Source organism: Kogia breviceps, chromosome 4 (assembly GCF_026419965.1).
Source record: "Kogia breviceps isolate mKogBre1 chromosome 4, mKogBre1 haplotype 1, whole genome shotgun sequence".
In the NCBI taxonomy this organism is placed as follows: Eukaryota; Metazoa; Chordata; class Mammalia; order Artiodactyla; family Physeteridae; genus Kogia; species Kogia breviceps.
The window spans coordinates 139,049,018-139,064,995 of record NC_081313.1 but is presented as its reverse complement, the minus strand read 5'-3'; the positions used below and the strand labels follow the sequence as shown (position 1 = coordinate 139,064,995).

General features: G+C 40.5%; 1 protein-coding gene across 2 annotated transcripts in view; it reads right to left on the bottom strand.

Moving 5' to 3' along the window:
• The window catches only part of GEMIN5 (gem nuclear organelle associated protein 5), a 42,204-nt gene extending 28,099 nt beyond the window's left edge, over window positions 1-14,105 (bottom strand). The window contains exons 1-9 of one of the 2 annotated variants that reach the window (XM_059062925.2): window positions 13,860-14,105; window positions 12,886-13,046; window positions 11,982-12,163; window positions 8,610-8,761; window positions 8,284-8,403; window positions 6,747-6,879; window positions 5,535-5,700; window positions 4,458-4,670; window positions 3,373-3,458 (exon numbers count right to left, since the gene is read on the bottom strand). In XM_059062925.2, the coding sequence (XP_058918908.1) occupies window positions 3,373-3,458; window positions 4,458-4,670; window positions 5,535-5,700; window positions 6,747-6,879; window positions 8,284-8,403; window positions 8,610-8,761; window positions 11,982-12,163; window positions 12,886-13,046; window positions 13,860-14,025 (1,379 nt within the window). In that variant the 5' untranslated portion in view covers window positions 14,026-14,105. The remainder of the gene's footprint in view (window positions 1-3,372; window positions 3,459-4,457; window positions 4,671-5,534; window positions 5,701-6,746; window positions 6,880-8,283; window positions 8,404-8,609; window positions 8,762-11,981; window positions 12,164-12,885; window positions 13,047-13,859) is intronic. The other variant, XM_059062926.2, reaches the window with a different exon arrangement.
• Between the last annotated feature and the right edge of the window lie 1,873 nt (window positions 14,106-15,978).

The following is a 15,978-nucleotide window of genomic DNA, read 5'->3' as shown; positions in this document are numbered from 1 at the left end:
CCACCTTATATTCAAGTAAAAGACCGGAAGTCATTTTTGGCTTACCCTGTCGTTAACATCACATTCTTAAACCAAGACAAGATTTTATTTCATTTTATTTTTTTGGCCGTGCCTTGAGGCTTTTGGGATCTTTGTTCCCAACCAGGGATCGAACCCGTGTCCCCTGCGGTGGAAGCTCGGAGTCCTAACCACTGGACCGCCAGGGAATTCCCAAGATTTTAGAGTAAATAGATTACAAAGTTTTTTTTTTTTCCTGGATTAATATTTTTATTCTTCACAAACATTCATTTCTTCCACCTTTTCTACCTAATAATGCATTTATTTATTTAATTAAAAAATTTAAAATTTGTTTTACAGTTTTTAAAGGTTACTTTCCATTTAATTATTACAAAATACTGGCTCTATTCTCCATGTTGAGCCATCCTTGAGCCTCTCTTACACCCAATAGTTTGTACCTCCCACTCCCCCACCCCTATAGTCCACCCAACCCCAACCACTAGTTTGTTCTCCGTATCTATGAGTCTGCTTCTTTTTTGTTATATTCACTAGTTTGTTGTATTTTTTAGATTCCACATATACGTGATAGCATACAGTATTTGTCTTTCTCTGTCTGACTTATTTCACTTCACATAATGCCCTCCACATCCATCCATGTTGCTTCAAATGGCAAAATTTCATTATTTTTTATGGCAGAGTAGTTATTCCATTGTGTGTGTGTGTGTGTGCGTGTGTGTGTGTGTGTGTACAACTTTTTTGTCCTTTCATCTGTTGATAGACACTTAGGTTGCTTTCATATCTAGGCAGTTGTAAATAATGCTGCTATGAACACTGGGGTGCATGTATCTTTTCGAATTAGTGTTTTTGGTTTTTTTGGCTATATACCCAGGAGTGGAATTGCTGGATCATATGGTAGTTCTTTTTGAGTTTTTTATTTTAATTTTTTTTTAAAGAAATGTTGCTCTTCAGGGTATTTCTGAAGGTCTCTGTGGTGATTAATGATATGTGATGTGTCAGGACAGGGCAGTGCGGTTATTACCTTTAACATATACTGTATTCTTCGTATGATTTTACAATTCCAGGATTCTGGAACCTATGACTGAACTAACTTAGCTGTTGACTTCTTTATTTCCATGTATCTGACACATGTATCATTATTACTCTAGACAATGAACCAATTTTTCTTTGGCTGAAAGAAGTAGAATAAGCATTTCTGGCTGAATACTAACAATGTATCTACAGCAACATCCTTCCTCCTACTACATACCTTTGCTGGTATCAGTATGGATATTCAGCTTATAATAACCAAACGATAGTAATTTACCAGAATTAGTTAGCAGTTTTGTGATGACACAAACCTATTTAAATTGATATATAGTTTTATTTTATTAAATACTTCTTTGAAATAGTGTAGCCTTTTTAAAAATAAGTTAGAAATGAAGAAAAATAGTTAACGCGTATTCAGTTATACATAAGTACCTAAAAAACTGGCATATAAAAAGGTTAGCTGCACAGTATCATGAATGATTCTCACTTAGATACAAATGATCTTTAGGCAAACTTTTTCTGTAAAGGGCCAGATAGTCAGTGCTTCAGGCTTTGTGAAACATACAATTTCTGTCACAACTCATCCACTCTGCTGTGGTAGCATGAAAGCAGCTTCAGACAAGGGGTTAAAAAAAAATGAGTGTGGGGCTTCCCAGGTGGCGCAGTGGTTAAGAATCCTCCTGCCAAGGCAGGGAACACGGGTTTGAGCCCTGGTCCAGGAAGATCCCACATGCCATGGAGCAACTAAGCCTGTGCGCCACAACTACTGAGCCTGCACTATAGAGCCCGCGAGCCACAACTGCTGAGTCCATGTGCCACAACTACTGAAGCCTGTGTGCCTAAGGCCCGTGCTCCGCAACAAGAGAAGCCCGCGCACCACAATGAAGAGTAGCCCCGCTCGCTGCAAGTAGAGAAAGCCCATGCGCAGCAACAAAGACCCAACGCAGCCAAAAAAAAAAAAAAGAGCGTGGCTGGGCTCTAATAAAACTTTACTTATGGACAGAGAAATCTGAATTTTATTTACTTTTCATACATTGTGAAATATTCTTGATTCTTTTTTTTTTTCATTTATTTCAAAAGATAAAACTATTCTTAACTCATGGGCCATAATTCTCTAGTCCCTGGCCTAGAACAGTGCTGTCCAAGAAAGTAGCCCTTAGCCAGATATGGCCCTTGAGCACTGGAAGTGTGGCTCATGCAACTAAGAACTCAATTTCTAATTTTATTTATTTTTAATTACTTTAACTATAAATAGCCACACATGGCCAGTGGCTACCAAACTGAACAGTGCAGGTCTGGAATCTAATCAAGCATCTAGAATAGCTGTGCCCAGTAGATTTATACTGTGAGCCACATCTGCAACTCAAAGCTGTCTAGTAGCCAAGTTAACAGAAGTAAAAGAAACAAGTGAAATTCAATTTTAAGAATGTATTTTATTTAGCTCAGTATATAAAAAGCATTATCTTTTAAAATATAATGAAAATAAATAATTACTGAGGCATTTTACATTCTTTTCTGGGGACTAAGCCTTTGAACTCTCAAGTAAGTTTTACACTCAGCACGTCTCAGTAGCCACCTGTGATTGAAGACTACTATAATGGACAGTGCAGCTCTAGACGGTTTATAGGAAATACAGAGAATACAAGGAATATAGGAAATACAGGGAATAGTGAAATGAGTTACAAGTCACTACAAAGAATTAACAAGTCCAAAATGCAGAATATGCTACAAAACAACTTATCTGGAATCTTCAAATTGAAAAGGCAATGTTACAGAAAGAAGTGGGGGATTATTCTAGAATAAGAGACTAAAGAGACATAACAAAATACAATGTGTGATCCCTGATTGAAAAAAGTTTGAAAAAAAAAAACCAGTAGGGAAAACGTTTTTGGCTCAAATGAGGAAATTTGTATATGCACTGGATATTAGCTCATATTATGGATTATTGTTAATTTTTGTTAAGTGTAGACAAATAAAGCAAGTTTGGCAAAATGTTAACAACTGGTAAATCAAGATGGAAGGTACAGAGATGTTCTTTGTTCTCTGCTTTTAACATTCTTCGATGTCTGAAGACTTTTGTAAAAAAATGTTGAGGGAAAACAAAAGCAAATGGTTTATTTTAGTGGTTCCCACAGGTCAGATGGGCTGAACCACCATCACCTGAAAAAATTTTTTTAAATAAAATTCTGAGTTCTAAGCCTAGTTTCAGAGTCAGAATCTTAAAGATGCTTCCTAGGCCTATTATGATATACATCCAGGTTTATGAACTCAAAATTAACTCACTGACAATTTGGTCAATGGGCTAAATAGGAATCATCTATTTCTTACTTGTTGGAGCAGGTGTCATACAATCCCACTTTTCCATCATCAGTTCCAAAAGCTAAGCAGCCTTCTTTGGTTGGGTGCCAGCACAGCTACAAAAAAATGAGGAAAGGGGCAGTGTTAAGGGAATCCTTAGGTTTTACTTCAAGTGTTCATTTGGAAAACTTTCTTGTTCTGTCTTCTAATTTTAAAAGTAGCAAATTCTCATTATTTAAAAGAGAGAAACAAAGAAGCATTAAAAACAAAGTAAAAGTCACATGTAATCTCACTGTCCAAAACACCCCATTACCAATTCTGTATCTTTCTAGACATTTTTTGTGGATGAACTTTATATATAATTGAAAAAACAAAAATAGATTCAAACATTTAAATGATGTGCATGATACACTGTTGAGTGGGGAATAAAAGATTCCAGAACAATTTAGAAAATATGATTCTATTCATCGTTAACAGGACAGAGCTTGGAAAGATACATCACAAACTGTCAACAGTGGTTCTCTGGATGCTGGAAGTGGGAGAATGGAGTGAAGGGTGGGGTGGGAAACATTTTTTGCTTCCTACACTTCTGTACTGTGGTTTTCGTTTTGAACCACAAACCTTTATTGCTTTTAGACTAAATAGCCACAACAAAGATATCACTTTGAAGAAAAACAAAAAAATTATACATATTGTTTTGTAATCTGCATTCCATGTTTTGTAATTTGCATTTTTCATGAATCATTAACATTTTCCCACATCAAAGAAAGATCTACATTATCACTTTTAATAGTTTAATACCATTCCCCATGTGGTTATAATTTAATGATCTCCTATGAATGTACATCCAGGTTATTTCTAATTTCTTACTGTTAGAAAATAGTGTGACTTGAACAAAACCTTAATTTTACAAACAAAGCCAAATTTCTGAATTAGGTATATAATGGGTTTGGTCAGAGAGAGTCGTTCTGCTGTTCCACTTTCAAATTGCATTGAAAATACCCTTGAAGAAGTCTGAATTCCCAATAGAGTTCATTTATATGAATAAGTATTCTCTAAAAGAGAATTTGTTATTTGAAAAAAGTTTGTGGCAAGCTCAAAGAAAGCTTCCTTACCGCTGTAACCTTGGACTTGACACCCTGCCAAAAAATTTTCACATCATAGTTGTTCTTTATGGAGAATGTATTCCATATACGGATCATGCCATCACCAGCGCCTATTGCCAAACAGCCTGTGTCTACAGGAGAGAAAGCCAGACTGTAGGCAAACCCACCCAGGGAAGGCAGGGTCCAGCAGCACTCCAGGGTGGCCATGTCCCAACATTTTACCTGAAAAGATAAAGGATTAGGAAAGAAGGTCAGAGAAACAGGAAAAACAATCAACACTTCAAATAGGATGGGCTCAGAGTACATCAGGATAAAGTAACTTAACTATTCCAGTAGGAATGAGAAAAAAAAAAAGCAGTTATAAATTGTAGAGCTCAGAGGGATCGTAGAATACATTTTTTCCTTAAGATGCCAAGTGAATTGAAAGCACAATAAACTAGAACCCAGGCTTCCTGTTTCCCAGAGTTCAGCGGCTTTTCCACTCTACTGTATCACTGTATTACAGCATTGGTAATTTTCTCATTTGGCAAACTCAAAAAAAAAAAAGATACAGGTGGCCTCAGGATAGTGGAAGAATCAGAATCGTTATCTTCAAAAGCAAAATATTTTATCATAGCCAGTGGAAGAGGAGTGCTGAGTTTTTAATCGTCACTTGTTTAACAGTGACTTGGAAGAGAACAGTCTGTCAAACAAGCCTAGCTTATTGTAAAACAGAAAGGTGTCTCAAGTAAAGCCAATTGTCTCTTACAGAGACTGTGCCAAGAGGAGATGGCTCTGCTACCTGAACTATAGACGAGGATATTTGAAAGCTAAGGCTTGATGATCTTGCAGAGGCTTCCATGGACACATCTACCCTTCCTTGTTGTACCTGCTTTAACGAAAAGGCATCTTGGTGGTTCCTCAGCTTTCCCCTACTTTTCTGCTGCTAATGTATTTAATGCCAATCAGTAACAGTAACTCTGAAATTGGAACGCGGGGGCAAGGTGAGGTGTGAGAAATGATCTATGGTTTGAAAAAGCCCTCTAATCCCATGCAAGTCCTCAATCACTGCTGTACAGTGCTGAAGGCAAAATAAGCTGTTCTTACATCTCTGTCCATTGATGTGGAAAGCAGCAGCTGTTTGTCATCTTCAGTTTGTAGAGGACATAAATTAAACACAATTCTTGAATGATTCTGCCCTTCTGATGAAGCACTAAAGAGGGTATATTTCCGTCTCCAAGACTGAGTGAGATCCCATAGTAGCAGTTCGCCTCTGTGAAGGAAAACCAAGGATTTAGTTCTCTTTCATGAGCAATCTGAAAACAAGTGATTTTGGGCCAGAGAGTGTGGGCCCTCAGCTGCAAAATAATTTCTGTTCATTGTTCCTTTAAGGAAATAAAAATTACACATTCTGAAATAGGCACAAAATATCTCTGGAAAAACACACACAAAAACAAAAAAGTCACTGCCTATGGGGAGGGGAACCGAGTAGTGAAGACAGAGGTAGAGAGGGAGCTTTGGAGTTCCCTGGTGGTCTAGTCGTTAGGACTTGGTGTTTTCACTGCGGCGGCCCAGGTTCAGTCCCTGGTTGGGAAACTGAGATCCCGCTAGCTGTGTGGTGTGGCCGAAATATTTTTTTAAAAAGGGGGAGCTCTACTATATCCTTTCATTCTTTTTGAATCATACAAATATACTGGACTACCTTTTGAACAGATTTTCCAAACAGCTTTAATTATAAAATGCCACCATAATTTGCAGAGCCACAAAGGCTTTAAGACATAGTATGTCTTTTTTGGAGCAGTGGGGGTAGTTGAGCTGTGACTACCACTGGGGTATTTCTATATGCTTTGCCTGTATTACCTCATTTAAAAGCAGGGAACTTGTCTCTTAAATTCACTTATCATCTCAAGCAACTAGAAGCTGGTGCTCAATAAATTTTGCTTAATGAATGGCCATAATCATCCTAAGAGAGAGGAAAAACTTATATCCTCCCCTTTTTTCATGTGAAGTCACTGAAGCTCAGAAAAGTGAAGGGTCTTGCTTATGAACAACCGGTAAGTAACAGACTGATTCTGAAATTCAGTTCCGCCTGACTTCAGAGTCCACACTTAACCACCATGCCATACTTATTTGATCTTTTCACAACTCTTATTAGCACAGGTATTAGTTCCATGATTTTTCCATTACAAATGGCCCATTATAATATAAACCTTAGTCATTGCTTTCTCCATCTTCTGTGTCTAGAAAGAAAGGCCTAGGAATTCCTGAGGCTAGAGAGGAGAACAAAATATGTCAGAGAGCATGACCAAAAAGACTTACCCAAAACAGCTGGATACCAGCTGTGTTGGCTGACCCTTGGGCCAATGGAGTGTCAACCAAAGGCGCTCTTTAACAGTTGGGTCTATACCTCCTCCTCTTCTCTTCAGAAAGGGCAATTTCAAAGTCGTCACCCCTGCAGATTAAAAGAAGGACCATGGACAGTCAAGACAATGAAAGTGCATGTATGAAGCCACCAGCAGTTCACAATACAGTTCATGTTTAAAAGTTTGTTAGTTTGATTGCTTAGAATTCATACCTCATTTTCTCATGGAAATTTACGCATATAGTGGTTAATACTAGTCTAGCAAATTTTGGTCAAACAAGCTCTTACAGGCTGTCTCGGCAACTTAAACATTAAGAATATGATGTGTCTGGGAAAATGAGGTTCCAACTGGGATTGAGAACCCAGGTGGTAACACAACCCAAGATTCTTCAAAGTTGGAAGGACAGAGAGTAGGAAGGACAGAGAGTAGGACTCCATCTTCTAGTTGGCAAGAAATCCAACAAAGGAGACAAATTTGGCAGTTGCAGTGGTAAGTTTTCCACTCCTGCATGCTACTGACCAGATGTTCTTAGACCCTACTGTGTATGAGAACTACCACTGGCGCTTCTAAAAATGCACATGCCAGGGCTCTACCCCTAGAGATTCTGATTCAGCAGATTTGAGGTGGGGTGTAGGCACCTCCAGCTGATTCTGCTGCATGACCAGAATTGAATACCATTGTATTAGACATCTGTAAGTTCAGAGGTTACCCTTTTGGAGGGATTCCTAGCCCGATGTTGTCCCCCACTAGGGAGTATCAGCCAAAGTGTGTCCAAAAGCAGTCCACAAAACTTAAAAAAATTCTGCTTTCCAAAATTATACTACTGATTGAACCCTAACTATGTGCCAAGCACTGTGCTACTTGACTTTACATGTACTAATGCATTTGGACAAAGATGAAAAAACTTCCACGGTTTTATATAAATTGGAGAAAGAAGACTGCTATAAAGAGAAAAGCTAGATTTTTACTGTAAAGGTAGAATTCATTCTGCCTGGAGTTCCTCTCAATCTATTCAATATAAACTTAAGGTAAAACTTCTGTTCGAAGAGAAGCTTGGGAAAGCTATATGACTGAGGGTCTCGGTAATTTGTGTAAGTGAGCTTTTACATTTAAACAGGTACTTCTATATTAGGCATACATTATTAATTCTGCATTTGTGCATTAAAAGCTCTAGCTCTAGAGATCATTTCCATTCCTTTGATCCAGGCCTTGCCAAGTTCAGATATTCCCATTCTCATAACAAACATCTTGCCCTCCAGGCCAAACAGTGATCTTTCTGTGAATGCAATAGAAAACCTCATTGCCAACACCAAAAGCCACATGTTCAGAGTGCAGAGAGTTCTAGCCCAGGCTAAAACTTTCTGGATAGAAAAGTAAAGAACTGCTTTCTGACAGATGACACACACTGAGGATAACAAGAAGTAATAAGCTTCTACTTCTACTGGATTGATAGTAGGTTATATCACAAAGGAAACGTTAAATGTCAGTCTTACCTCGGCCTGTAGAGCAGCTCCAGATACGAATGGTCTGATCTTTGCTTCCAGTGGCTAAGTAGCAGCCCTTTTTAACTGGAGTTTGTGCTATAACGTTCCCATTGGGGACTTCAAGTTCTTCTAGGGTAGAGATGGTAATTTTGTTTTTAATTTGCATTAAACATGCACTTATCAAAGAAAAATTAGTTTGCAAGGGTTCCTGAAACTTAGTGTTTTCATAGATTTGATCTGTAAGATCTAGTTTTAAACATAATTCAAATTATACTATTCGACCCACTTTGTTCTTTAGGTCTAAAGAGTACTGAACCCTCTTAAATCATCTCTACCTGAATTTTCCTCTTGATTTATGAATAAACAATCTTCACCAGGCAGGGGGCACCAGGCTATGGAGTGGATCTCATCATCGTGGCCTCGAAGCCTGTGTATAACTTCTCCTTTCTTGCTGATGTCAATTATAACCACCATGCCATCCTTGTAGCTAAAAAACAAGAGTTAGAAATATTACTGAAAAATGAAGACAGACTGTCTTTCTAGGAAACATTTTGGCTTAGGAGTTATTGTGCATTTCTAAAAGTTAAGTGCATTTGAGGTGGGGGGAAGGAAAAAGAGCAAGAAATAATCTTGTTCTGTCCTTATTCCAAAGTACTTATTTCATGTTTTCCGGTTTTAAAAAAAACCCTCCCCCATGCCAAACTCCTGGCATTAAGTTATACTATACACATTGCCTGGCACGAAGCTCAAACAGTGGACCATGCCTGTGCTCAAGGGGAACTTACAGAAGATTAGTTCTGACAGGGGCCCAGCAATTTCCCTAATTGGAAATGAATTTGTCCTAATAAACTAAACATATTGCCTTACTTTTACAAATGATCTTACTTTTCTAACAAAAGCTGCAGAATTCTAACTTCTAGATCTGGATATTCCAAGGCTGTCTTTTATTTTTTATTTTTTATTTTTTTGCAGTACGCGGGCCTCTCACTGTTGTGGCCTCTCCCGTTGCGGAGCACAGGCTCCGGACGCGCACGCTCGGGGGCAATGGCTCACGGGCCCACCCGCTCAGCGGCATGTGGGATCTTCTCGGACTGGGGCATGAACCCGTGTCCCCTGCATTAGCAGGCGGACTCTCAACCACTGCGCCACCAGGGAAGCCCAAGGCTGTCATTTTTTGAATTCAGAAGAAACTTAGAAATTGTAATAGTTTTTTAGCACAGGCTCCGGACGCACAGGCCCAGCGGCCATGGCTCACGGGCTCAGTCGCTCCGCGGCACGTGGGATCCTCCCGGACCAGGGCACGAACCCGTGTCTCCTGCATCGGCAGGCGGATTCTCAACCACTGCGCCACCAGGGAAGCCCAGTTTTTTTTTTTTTTAAATGATGAAGTATTTCAGGCACAAGAAATATCTACTCTCTAGCTTAAGAAAAAAAAATTACCTATACAGTTGAAGTCTTCTGTACATCCCACCCCAATCAAACCTCTCTCCCTTTCTTCCCCAGAGGTAAACTGCTATTCCTAAATTTTGTGTTACATCAGTCCTAGGCTTTCTTTATATATATTCCTAAATAAGATACAGAATTACTTTGTACATTTAGAAACTTCATATAAATGGTATCATGTTGTCTGTTTTTCTGTAGCTTGCTTTTTTCACTCATTCTTTTTGTGAGTCATTCATGTTGACACGTGTAACTCTTAGTTCCTGGTCAGTCATTTATACTATTGCATAGTACTCCACCATATGAATATACCACAAGTTTAGTTACTCATTTTTCTTTTGAAGGGCTTCCATTTTTTTTTTACTATTACAAACAAAAAAATGCTATTAATAATTTTATACACACTTAAGCAAGTTTCAGGTTTGATGCCTAGTAATAGGGTGTTAAGATATACACATTTGTGCTTTACTAGAAAGTGCAAAATTGCTCTCCAAAGTGGACATACCTGTTTACATTTCCTATACACTAGACAGTCCTACAGGGAAAAATACCATTACAGCTTTATTTTTCTCCTTTTATTAAAAAAATTTTTTCCCCATTACAGCTTTATTTAAAAAACATGAAATCATAGAATATATCAAATCTTTGAAGACACAGACTTTGAAAACCATCAAGATATATAACCTAATAGTCATGTGATCAATCTGTTTTGCAATTTGTCAAGACTTCAGGGACTGTTTTGAAGAACCTCTAAAAACAAATTCTGATTCAATCCCGTTTGATTGTCTTCCACCTGAAAGACTCTTCTTGTGAATTCCTGCTCATCTTTCAAGGTCAGTTTGATTCACGCTTCTCTGGCCCCTGCCTACCACCCTTTCTGCTCCCTCTCTTGTACTCCCACCAAGACAATGCTCCCATTTCACGGAGACCTCCGATCACAGACCCCTACCATTTTCACTGTTAACTCATCCACACCCGTCTTCCTGTCCTCCCCATGGAGTGCAGATTTCATGATCCATCATTATATTCACTCCTTAAAAAACACCCTTATCTCCTCTGTTCCCCCTTTCTCTCAGGGGTATTTACTCCACAAAACCCCAAACCTGGTTGAATCCAACCATCTCCTTTCTCAACCAGTTTGAGTAGTTTACTTAAAATTCATGACCACGATCCTTGGTTTGGCACTCAACCAGGACCACAGGACCTGCAGTTTCTCTCAGGAAGTTCATTTTCCTCTTCTCTGAGATGACTGTTTTCATACCCTCTTCCTGCATCCAGCTCCTTCCTGACCCTGAACTTGACTCCACCTCTTTGACTTCTTCTCCGCCTCTTTCTGCCTCACTAAGAAAATCAGTAGCTATCAGAATGAAACACCCTCCTTTTCCAACAAGATCTGTGAACCTACTTGCACCTGTTTCCACATTCTCAGCTGTTCTTTCTACTTGCGGTCTGGATCCAATTCCCTCTCGACCTCCCATTATCACTCATGTATTCTTCACTGTTCACCCCTGCCACAGGCTCCCCCTTTTCTGCCTCAGCATCAGCATAAAAACATGCCTTTGTTATCTTCCATTTAATACTCCCTTGACCCCCATACACCTCCTCTGGCTTCATGTCTATATGCACGTTGTCACAACAAACTGTGGAAAAGTTGTCTCCATGTGTATCTATCTACCTCACCTCCCAGTCTCTTGAATCCACTCCAGTTGAACTTTCTCCTCCTACATTCTTGTGCTTATTTCTAGTCTTCAAACTGGAGAGAATGAACATCTTTGGGAGAGAAGTAAATGGAGTGGTGAAGGAGAGGGGATTGTGCTCTCAGGCAGCTCATGTGAAACAACCTTGGTGATCACTGGGGAGACAGATCCCAATGCCAGATCGCTTTCCCAGTTGAGTGGGAGAGCTGAGAACCAGAGACAGAGCTGAGTCATTTGACATTTTGGGTGTAAATGTTATAACCAAGGGGAAGTATGGAGGGAAAAAAGATGAAAGAGGACATTTCTGACATTTGGAGGTTGACTGAAGAAATCAGGTATGAAGAATGAGTAAAGTACAGTGTCATGGAAACCAAGGAAACAAAAATAGAATGGGAGAGACAATGAGGACCCAGACGTTACAAGAATAAATGATACCAGGGGTGAAGGGAGAGTGGTTAATACCTGTAAATGGTTTCCTCTGAGGAATAAAGGGACAGGAGAAGGTAAAGAAAATGCAAAATAAGATCATAAACAAAAATAGATCATCAATGCAGATGGTACAGTACTTACCCAATGGCTACTAAATCTTCATGATGAGGCGAACAAGTAAGACAGAAAATTGTCCTGGGTTCTATAAAGAGGTGCTGGCTGTCATTTCTGTTAAGCCAGTAACAGAAAACTACTCCTTTTTCATCTCCAGATACTAGTAAATCCTTTACTAGAGGAGACCAATGCAGTGCTGATATTGTATGCTTTAAAACAAAACAAAGGTATCTTTGCTTTTCATTTGTCAATGCTGAATTTTTTTTACTTCGTTTTTAACCTGTATAATGCTAGGCACATTATAGGTACTTAATAAATACTGTTAGGACCACTTGTAGAGCAAGACGACATTATAACCAAATGATAGGAGAATTTAGGCTACTGGGGATCAAAGAGCCATTTAAAAAATTTCTTCCTTTGATAGATTAATGCAAAGTTTTTACTAAGATTAACTGAGTCCTTTTCTACATTCTCTAGGCAGGTATATCAATTAATCATCTAGTTTGGAAACAAGTTTCATTCACTTACAGTTTATATTAGGAGTCTTTTTCATGGTAAAGTGCCAGAGAGTAAATATTTCAGATTGTGTGGGCCATACTGTCTCCATCGTAACTACTCAACTCTGCCACAGTAGTGTGCAAGCAGCCAGTACTTAAAATTGTAGACAGTACTTAAATGAATGACTGTGATTGTATTCCAATGAAAGAATTCGCAAAAGCAGGCAGCAGTGCAGTTTGCTGACCTCTGATTTATATGCATCTCCTTCCAAAAAAGTTTTGAGGTACCTTACAATATAGAGTTTCTAATCTAATGAACAAACAGAATTATAAAAGTTACCTTGCACAGATGAGCTAGCAAAACTATACTTGAAGGAAGAGAACTCTTGCACAGATAAATAATAATGGTCTGAGAAACCAGCAAGTCATGGTACCTGATGGAGCGCATGTTCCGTCACAATTGTTTTTGTCTCTACATCCCAGATTTTCACAGTCCCGTCATCGGAGCTGGTGGCGCAGAGGTTGTATTGACCCGGGTGATGACAAAACGTGAAGCCAGACACCCTTTCGGTGTGTCCCACCAACTCCCCTATGACTTCAAGCAAAACCAGACTCCAGATTAAATTGCTACCTAGGATTCCTGGCAGAATCCTTCTGTTGTTAGATGGTGACTGGGGCCTCACTTATCCCATGGGATAACAAAAATTTCCAGGGACTCACAATCAGAAACCCTAAGTGCTGGTATTGGCTCTGCCACCTGACTTCAGACAAGTCTTTTTATCTTCTTGGGTCTCAGTCTTCTCAACTGTAAAATACCATTCATATCACTTGATGTGCCTAGTTCTTAGGCTGAGGAGCAGCTCAAGTGAAGAATGTAAAACGGATTCCTATTCAGATCTGGCCAGAAGTCATTTGGAAAAGAATAAATATCTGGCATGCCATATCCCAAGGCATAATCAAAACCTAGTTTGGAGCCTGAAAGCATCCGGCTCAAGTCATTCATCTTACAGAAATGAGTATCATATATTTGCAGGATCTCTCTTAGGACCTGGAGCTGTAGGCAGCACCCAACCCCAGGAAGGCTCTCACGGGGCCCGCACGCACTGGGCTGGGGAGGGAGGGCTACGTGTTATAAATGCCTGGCGAGACACATGGATAACTCTAAAGTAAGCCAGCGGATCCACGTGAGAGCGCCAGGAGGCGGGACCACTCAGCCACAGCGTGGTGTACAGCCAACCTTGGAGACCGGAACACGACTCAGTTTAGATGACTGTGAGCGGACCCTTCTCCCTGCCCGAGTCTCAGTTTCCCCATCTATAGAGAGGGGGGGTCGCTGGACACGCCCACTCGGCGCCCCCAGGGAACGCAATTAGTGCAGGAAGGCTGGGGCCAAGAGGTGGGGAATTACCTCGAAATGGGGACGTCCCTGGCATCACGTCCGCTCCCGGGCCCACGCGGACAAGGAAGACAGAGGTCCGCGCCGCGAAGCCGAAGAGGCCCCCGGGCACGGCATCGCTGCATCGGGAGCAGTACCAGTTAGGGGAGGGCGGCAGCGTGCGCGGTTCCTGTCCCATGATCACGAGCAACCGGGGATGAGGGAAGCAGGCTCTGAAACAGACACTTCTTAGCCCTACGCCGGAGACGGGAAGGGGGCGGGGTTAATTTAGAGCCCCGCCTCCTGCGCCCGCCGCTACGGTGCGCGCGGAGGTCCAGGTCTCACTGCGCGCGCGCGCACCGCTCCTGCGGCCTCGGGGCTGGGAAAGGCTGGGCCCCGCGGGCGGCTCTTTGCCCCACCAGTGCCGCCTACGGATGGAGGGTCTGGTGCTGCTGGTTAGGTATTCTCACTTGCTACAGCAAGGAAGGTTAATTAAGAGGTTAGAATGATGGAGTCACCTCCCCGCACTGCTGGTTTATTCTCTGGACCCGTTCAACCCTATCCCATCAAATATTTTTTTAAAGCTATGTGCCGGGGCGCCTTGGTAGCTCCGGAGATGCTTTAAACGTATCTACAAGAAGCCAATTAACAAAAAGATAAAAGTTCGAATCAGAAATTAAAAAGAAGTGTTTCTGCAACTGGGTGGAGATTCTGCCTCTGGTTTTTGATACTCAAGAAGCAGCAGAATAGAGTGACTCTCTTTTGATCTAAGTGCCAACTCTATGAAGGGACTGTATGTGTTAAGTGCTGTGGAGGAAAAAGAACCAAAGTTTCCTTCCAACTCAAACGTCCTAAAATGCTCAGTTTCTGCGTTTACACTCTTCTACCCTGTATTGCTTGTTTGCATTGGATACCAGGAACTCTTGCATATGTAGCAAACGAAACCTGAGCTATCTATGCTAATGAAAAAAAAAATATATATATATATATATACACATTTACTTATTCGGATGTGGGTCAGAGCACTAACTTTGGAGGCACCCAACCCTAGATTGACCACTGTTTTTGCCAGGTATTATCTGAGAGACTTTAACCTATCCTAAATCTTTTTTCTCAATTGAAGACCTGATAATACAGGTCTAGTTGGATTGCTGTGAGGAATACATGAGATTTAGTGAAATGCCTGCTGGCCATATATGGTAGCAAGTGCCTGCTGATTATTAACTCATCTCTTGGAGGTCAACCTGGAGATTAGCATCATGCTTTGTATTTGAACTGTTTGTTCTTTATTTTTATTTATTTATTTATTAACATCTTTATTGGAGTATAACTGTTTTACAATGGTGTGTTAGTTTCTGCTTTACAGCAAAGTGAATCAGTTATATATATACATATGTTCCCATATCTTTATTTATTTATTGAAGTATAGTTGATTTGCAATATTAGTTTCAGGTGTATAACAGTGAGTCACAATATTTATTTTTTTATTTTTTATTTATTTTTTATTTTTTATTTATTTATTTTTTTTTGTGGTACGCGGGCCTCTCACTGTTGTGGCCTCTCCCGTTGCGGAGCGCAGGCTGCGGACGCGCAGGCTCAGCGGCCACGGCTCACGGGCCCAGCCGCTCCGCGGCATGTGGGATCTTCCCGGACCGGGGCGAGTCACAATATTTAAAGATTATACTCCATTTAAAGTTATTATGAAATATTGGCTATATTTCCTGTGTTGTACAAAATATCCTTGTAGTTTATACATAGTAGTTTGTATGTTTGTTCTTTAAAAGAGCTTTCACACAACCTCTAGTGATCTTCACAAGCCTGTGCCATAGGGACACTTAGTTGTTTTGAGAAAACTGAAGCCCTCCCAGGTTAGTTGGCTTGGTTCACGGTCTGTTTTCCTAATCCTTTCAAACCATTTGTGAGGTGAGGCTTCGCAGTTTTTCTGGATCCCGACGAATTTTCGGAAACTCGCTAGTCTTTGACTTTTGTTAATTCATTCATTCCCCAGCAAGGCTGGTCTGACCACACCTTAAGCGCCCGCCGCGTGTTCACGGTTTCCATGACAACACCTCGGGAGTCAGTTGCTCCGTCTCGCGATAAGAGGGGGGGGGTTTTACATCCGGAGAATCGCGCATGCGCTTTGTCCACACGG